Source organism: Gavialis gangeticus, unplaced genomic scaffold (genome assembly GCF_001723915.1).
Source record: "Gavialis gangeticus isolate Ggan-Ray unplaced genomic scaffold, GavGan_comp1, whole genome shotgun sequence".
Lineage (NCBI taxonomy): Eukaryota > Metazoa > Chordata > Crocodylia > Gavialidae > Gavialis > Gavialis gangeticus.
The window spans coordinates 9,272,610-9,279,539 of NW_017729019.1; the positions used below are offsets into that span (position 1 = coordinate 9,272,610).

Consider the following 6,930-nt stretch of genomic DNA (forward strand, 5'->3'; position numbering starts at 1 on the left):
GGGCCAGTTTTGCTCAGTATTTTTATCAGTGACGTGGAAGATGGGATGGAGCGCGCGCCCTCAGCAAGTTTGCAGATGACACCAATCTTGTGGGAGTAGTGGATATGTGGGAACGTTAGGATTCAGAGAGACGGAGGCAAATTGCAGGATTGGACCAAAAGAAATCTCATGAAGTTCAACGAGGGCAAGTGCAAAGTCCTGCACTTAGGAGGGAACAATCCCCTGCACCGGTGCAGGCTGGGGCTGACTGGCTGGGCAGCAGCTCTGCAGAAAAGGACCTGGGGGTGACAGTGGACAATAAGCTGAATATGAGCCAGCAGTGTGCCCTTGTTGCCAAGAAGGCTAATGTCCTGGGCTGCGTTGGTAGGAGTGCTGCCAGCAGATTGAGGGAAGTGATTCTTCCCTTCTATGTGGCACTGGTGCAGTCCTGTGTTCAGTTTTGGGCCCCCCACTACAGAAACGGTGTGGACAAATTGGAGACAGTCCAGGGTAGGGCAATAAAAATGGTGCAGGGGCTGGAGGACATGACTTGTGAGGAGAGGCTGAGGGAACTGGGCTTATTTAGTCTGGAGAAGAGAAGACTGAGGGGGGATTAAATTGTAGCCTTCAGCTCCCTGCAGAGCTGTTGCAAAGAGGATGGAGCTGGACTGTCCTCGGTGGTGGCAGAAGACAGAACAAGGAGCAATGGGCTCAAGTTGCAGCAAGGGAAGTTTAGGTTGGATATTAGGAGAAACCTTCTCACTAGGAGGGTAGTAAAACACTGGGACAGGCTCCCCAGACAGGCGGTGGAGTGCCATCCTTGGAGGTTGTGAAGACCCAGCAAGACAAAGCCTTGGCTGGGATGATGGAGTTGGGACTGGTCCTGCTTGGAGCAGGGGGTTGGACTAGGTGGCTTCCTGAAGTCCCTTCCTACCCGTGTTTTCTATGATTCCTATGGTGGCTAATTTACAGTATAGATGAGGGAATAACAGGGTACCTGAGGGATCATACAGCACTGCTGCTTTTTTGAAGTGCCCAAGTCAGGACTCGCGTGGTGCACAGATTGTGCGCTAGTCCTCTGCGATAGATGGTTCGGAGATTGTAAGGCCGGAAGGGACCTCAGAAGATCACTGGGTCCAGCCCCCTGCACCAAGCAGGAAAGATAACTGGGGGTCAGGGGACCCCACCAAGGTGACTGTCAAGTCTCCTCTAGAAGATTTCCCGGGTAGGTGATTGAAGGGAGTTTATTCCAGTTGGGACACCCTGACTGTGAAGAAGCTTTGCTAATGTTGAGCCTGAATTGATCTTCCAGGAGTTTGTGGCCATTACTCCTGGTTTTCCCCCGGGTGCCCAGGTGAACAGTTGCTCACCAAGTCCTTGATGTACTCCCCCAGTGTAGCAGTAAACTGCTACCGGATCCCCTCTCAGCCTTCTTTTCCTCAGGCTGAAGAGTCCCAGATCCCTCAGCCTTTCCTCATATGGCTTGCCTTTTAAGCCTCTGATCATACAAGTGGCTCTTCTTAGCACTTTCCCAAGCTTGTCCACGTCCATGTTCAAGTGTGGTGCCCAGAACTGGACGCTGCGGTTTCACCAGCACTGAGTAGAGCAGAAGCATCACGTCGGTTTTGCTGGAGAAGCATCGATTGATGCATACCAGGGTATTACTTGCCCTACTGGCTACAGCATCGCACTGCCAGCTATATTCATCATGTGGTTTATTATTACCCCCATGTCCCTTTCATCTGTGGTGCTGCCAAGCCTGTAGGTGTGTTGGGGGTTGCTTGCCCCGAGGTGGAGCACTTGACATTTCTCAGCATTGAACTTCATCAGATTCCAAACTGCCTGACTTGCCAGCCTGTCTAGGTCTGCCTGTATCTCTAGCTTATCTTTCAGTGTGACCACGCTCCCCGATAGCTTGGTGTCATCCATGAACTTGGACCGTGAGCTCTTCACCCCGCAGTCTCCCAGTGTCTTCACCAAGGAAAGGGGGAGTAGGGGGCCTGGGGTCACACAGGATGGGAGACGGAGTGAAAGCAGGAATCTAGACCCCAGCTCTGTTCTGTGTCTGACCTGGAGCCCCCTTCCACTAACCCTTGAAAACCCGACTGCCCTGGAGATGCTCTGAGCCAGCTCCTCTATCCTGCCATGGCTGTAGTAGTGTAGCCCCTCTGGGATAGGAACTAATTGGGGATGGGGAGCAGGGGTGGGAGAAGGGGAGGTGCGTTCTGGGTACTCTGCCAACTTCAGCTTATTAGTCAAGGAGAAAGGACGTATAATGAAGTGATACTGTTTAACTGGAGTGATGAGGCAAATGCTTTTCTCCAACCTCTGTCTCCAGAAAGCAGCTGAGATTTTTATGGGGTAATTTATTTCCCTCCCTGGAAATCTTGGCTCGGCCCCACTGCTGGTTTGTGAGACTCCCCCTGCTCCCCTGACACCACATCTGGATAAGGAGATGCGCATGGAGGTCATGTGGTTTCCTCCAAGCAGACACCCGACCCACAGTTCTTCCTGCTTCTCACAGGACATTGTACGGCCTGCAAGACCCAGCAGCCCCTGGCATATGGGAATGAACTTGACCAGTTCAAGATAAAGCAGCCAGTTGCTGTCCTGGAGCATGAGTGCCCATGCAGGGTGTTAGGATAGCTGTGGAGCTTGCCTTGCACCCTGACCCTGTCCTGCACCAGGGCCTCACCCTGCCTGGGGCTAGCAGCACAGACAAACATACCTCACTCTAAGGCCCTGCTGGTCCTGGTCCCAGAAGGTGCCCTGTTCACCCCTAGTGGCAAGCTATCTCAACCAGGGAACATCACTGTTGTGACCCCCACAGGACACCCCCTGGTTGGGGCCACCATCTGAGGTTGGTGTTGAAGCTGTTTCTGTCCCAGTACCCCTTTCTCTCTTCCTCCCACCTGTGAAGCCAGCACCACAGGGCCTGTCTCTATCAGCCTCTGACTCTCCTTTCCCCTGAAGGCCTCCTATGAAACCCCTTGTCCCACCCTAGTCTCCAGTGGGGCTGCACCCGTATTTCCCAGCTGCATTTTGGAGAGTTGTGAGGAGGTGGGGAAAGGCCCTCCTTGACCCTGCACTCTACTTCCCTCAGCTTGAAGCTGTTTCTGTCCCACTGCCCCTTTTCTCTCCCCCTCCTGCCAGCGTAGCCACCCTGTCTCCTGTATATGCTGGGAGGTGGTCAAAGGGGCTGCACATGGGCCCCCAAAAAAGGACTGTTTGCTTGAAACGTCTGTAGAGAGCACCTTGCAAAGCAACAAATTTCCCTTTTTTAAATAGAAAAAGAAATGAAAAACCTGTTGTTCACCCGAGGAAGCACTGCACGACACCAATTCAATTTCAGGGGGGCATTTGGCATCTTTGGTGTAATATAGTATAATACTGAGAACAGGGAGTTGAAGTGATGGTGTTCGTCGTTGTGTACTTACTTTGAAACAACTGAAACTGTACAGAGATGTATCTAGTAAGGATGTATGTGTATACCAGGGGTGGGCAAAATACAGCCCGCTGGTTGGATCCAGCCTGCCAGGCCATTCTGTGGGGCCTGCGGGGCCCCTAAAAAATTGAGAAAATGAATATTTATCTGCTCCGGGCTGCCTATCAAAAATGACAGGAGCCAGGGGCAACGGGACCCAGGGGAAGCCAGTATGACTCACCAGCAAGACCCTGCCCCCCCACCCAGAAGTCTCTGCCTGCTGCAGCTTTAACTGCTCCCCTGCACGTGGCTGCTCTAGCACCACCTGGCCCCCAGCTGAATCGCTGGACCGCAAGGACATGGGGACTGCGCGGGTACCCTGGGGCCGGGAGTGTGCGTGTGTGTGTCTGTGCAGTGAGAGAGGGAGAGGAGAGTTTGCACGGTGATTCCCACCCCACCATACATGTGCACCCACACACCCCTCATGCTGCTATACATGCAGACCCCAACACCCACGCCCCCTAGCACAGTCCAGCCACCCTCCCTTCACACACAGTGCCCCCCGCAACTTGACCCAGAGGGCTTCGAGCTGTCCATTTTTGGAGCCAATGTCAGCCTCTAAGGAGGTATACTGAGCTTTCACATAGAGAGCAACACCTCCACCTTTCTTCTCCACCCTGTCCCTTCTATGCAGGCTGTAGCCCTCTATAGCTACGCTCTAGTCATGTGAGGAGTCCCATGAGGTCTCTGTAATCCCTACTAGGTCATAATGTCCACTGGAGAGTAGGAGGGCTAGCTCCTCCTGCTTATTCTCCATGCTTCTGGCATTAGTATACAGACACCTGAGTCCTCCTACTGAGGCTCTCGTCTTCTTGTCCTGCTGATGGAGAAGTATTCCCTCATCTCCCACAAAAATGGCTCTCCCAGTGATGTGTGCAATCAATATTTTCTTCACGTGCAGCTGTCACCTGGAGGATGCATACCTGCTAAATGTGCAGCTTGCAAAAGTATCGTGATTAGTCCCCAGTCCAGACAGATAAGCAGCTCATAATCCTTTACCAAAACAGCGATGGCAGTTAGAAAGCTAACAACATTTCACTCGTCCTTCCTCGTCCCAGGTGCAAAGAGTGGATAGACTTTTCTCAGACTGGGTCTGATGATGGACATGGCGCCAAAAATGATTAAAATGGCTAGTTACTGAAGTTTGACAAACACCTGCCCGTGACAGACGCACACAGATGAATGAGTTTGGCTCCAACAGGAAAAAAGCCTTCAAGCCAAAGCCTCCCCTCCCCTATTAGATCCATACGTAACCTTATTCCGTATCACACAAGTGCCTGAAAAATCTTTAATGCACCCCTCTTTGTAACACACTATCATTTTAGCCTTATGGCTAAGTCACAAAAAGCAGTGAAGAGAAGGAGGATTTGCTTGCCTCCTACGTTAATTATTTTTTAGGGACTTGAGCGGGGTGGAAGAGGATCACAGTCAGACAGCTTTAGGTGCCTAATCAGTGGAGTAGAATCTGCCCCCTAAAGCCAGGGTTTCGGAGCAGGTAGCACTTGAGAGGGTGTCCCACCTTTGAGCAAAGGTAGCAGGTTCGCGTGCAGCCCCCCTCTGCCATTATCTCAGCTACAAGGTGGAATTGTGACCATGGCCTCTTGGTGCCGGTTGCCTGTGGTACCGGAGTCCTGGGTACGAGCGAGCACAAAAGCAATCATAAAGGATGTGAGTATATACAGGTTTGTCCATTGCTATTGCAATCTGGAAATCAAAAAAGAATGACACATCTACTGGAATTTTTAGTTTTGTCTTGCTGCTGCTTGATTCATATAATCACTCTATCTCCATGTGCTTTTTTTCCTTATTTTGAAAGGCACAAGGAGGAAAAACATTCACTCTCCAACAGGTTAAGGATGTGATGGCATATAAAATGTTGATCTGGACACTCTCAGGAACTGTTTTAACTGGCATTTCTCAAGGTGCTTGTCCCTGATATCAGCACTGTGGAACTTTCTAAGTTGTTTCATTTAAGCTCAGCAAGGAAATGCATAGAGAAAATAGAAAGCCCAAGGGAATTCCAGATTTCATTTCCTTTGCTCATCTGTATATAAGTGGGAATCAGTCTCTGGGGCTGAGAAGCAACATACCACAGAGACGAGAGAACATATCGTGAAACAAGGTAAGATATTTCTAGCTCTCTGATCTCCTCTTATACTTTTTTCTGTGTTATTTAGTCCTGCATTACTCAAACACACCTGCTGTCGAGGGTCAGTGGTAGGATCCTAGTCTACCCTGAGGGAAACCCAAGTTCGCTTCCCAGACATGTGCGTAGCTACAGTCATCGAGGCACCGCACATCTGGACTCAATCTGGCCTTTGGACTCTGTCTTGGTGGCCTAAAGGGGGATGGAAAGTCTGGGCAGCCTCTACTCCTCACAACCGCCTCTCTGGGCATGCATGTCAAAGGTCTGGGTGACCTCTAGGGTGGCCATCAGAGAGGACAGTCGAGTTATCCTCTGTCCTCTATTGATACAGAACCCGATGCCTTTATGTCCTCTGCTTTTCTCTTCTTCAAGAGAAAAATAGAGGACGTAAAGGCATCGGGTTATATATCAATAGAGGACAGAGTAGCAGAAAACCGGAATGTCCTCTGTGATGGTGACCCTAGTGACCTCTCATGCATATACCTGATCCAGAAGGATCAACGTTTGCCTACTACTGCTGCTCAGAGACAGCTCAGATGGACCTCCTTGCTCAGATTCAGTCTAGGTGTGATTTCACTGGAGTTAAAACATGATTATAGATTTGTCTCATAATATGTAAAGCCAGACACTGGTAGTCCTGTATCTTTCTGTGGACTTGAGCACCATGCGCCCTGTCCATACCAGCTCCATTCCCCAAGTGCCAACACAATGAGATGGCTTTGTCTGGTCTAAGCTCAGTGTTACAAGAGTCAAAGTCCTCTTTTCATTCTGCTTCTCTCTCTGTCACCTGTGCAATGAAACCTGCTTGAGTTTGGAGCTGTCTGGCCGGTACTTTCATATTGATTTGTCCTCAGATTGGATCTGGCTCAAGACTGGGATCCAGATGTGAATATCCCCAGTTAGGGGTTTTAGTCCTTGGGGTTCGTGGCTCAGACCAATCCAACTGCGAAGCTGAGATGTGACTCCTCACTGGCCCAAACTTTCTGCTGCTCAGATCCAGAAAATTGTCCAGGGCTTAATTCTAATATATGAGATTAAAAACGACACAGGCTCTGTCTGTCCTGTAGGTCAGATTTCAAGGTGCTTTTTCAACGTTACCCAGTAGGCCAGATGCAGAAGTGATGTCTAGAAGAGAGATGCTGATTGCATAAGGATAAATGGTTGAGTTGAAATAAATCTAACAAACAGGTTGAAGGGAAGCAAATAGGAAGGTTTCATCCACAATAACTTGGTCTCTCACTAAACACATCGTGCTTTGAATTCCACCTGTCTCCTACGTGGAAACCCCCCCCCCCCCCCCCCCCCCCCCTAACCCAAAGGA

At 50.3% G+C, this 6,930-nt stretch overlaps 1 protein-coding gene across 1 annotated transcript in view; it reads left to right on the forward strand.

Annotated features, from left to right (window-relative positions):
- Window positions 1-5,056: 5,056 nt before the first annotated feature.
- The window catches only part of LOC109295090 (interleukin-20-like), a 4,643-nt gene continuing 2,769 nt past the window's right edge, over window positions 5,057-6,930 (forward strand). Inside the window, exon 1 of the mRNA XM_019513744.1 lies at window positions 5,057-5,131. Coding sequence (XP_019369289.1) covers window positions 5,057-5,131 — 75 coding nt within the window. The remainder of the gene's footprint in view (window positions 5,132-6,930) is intronic.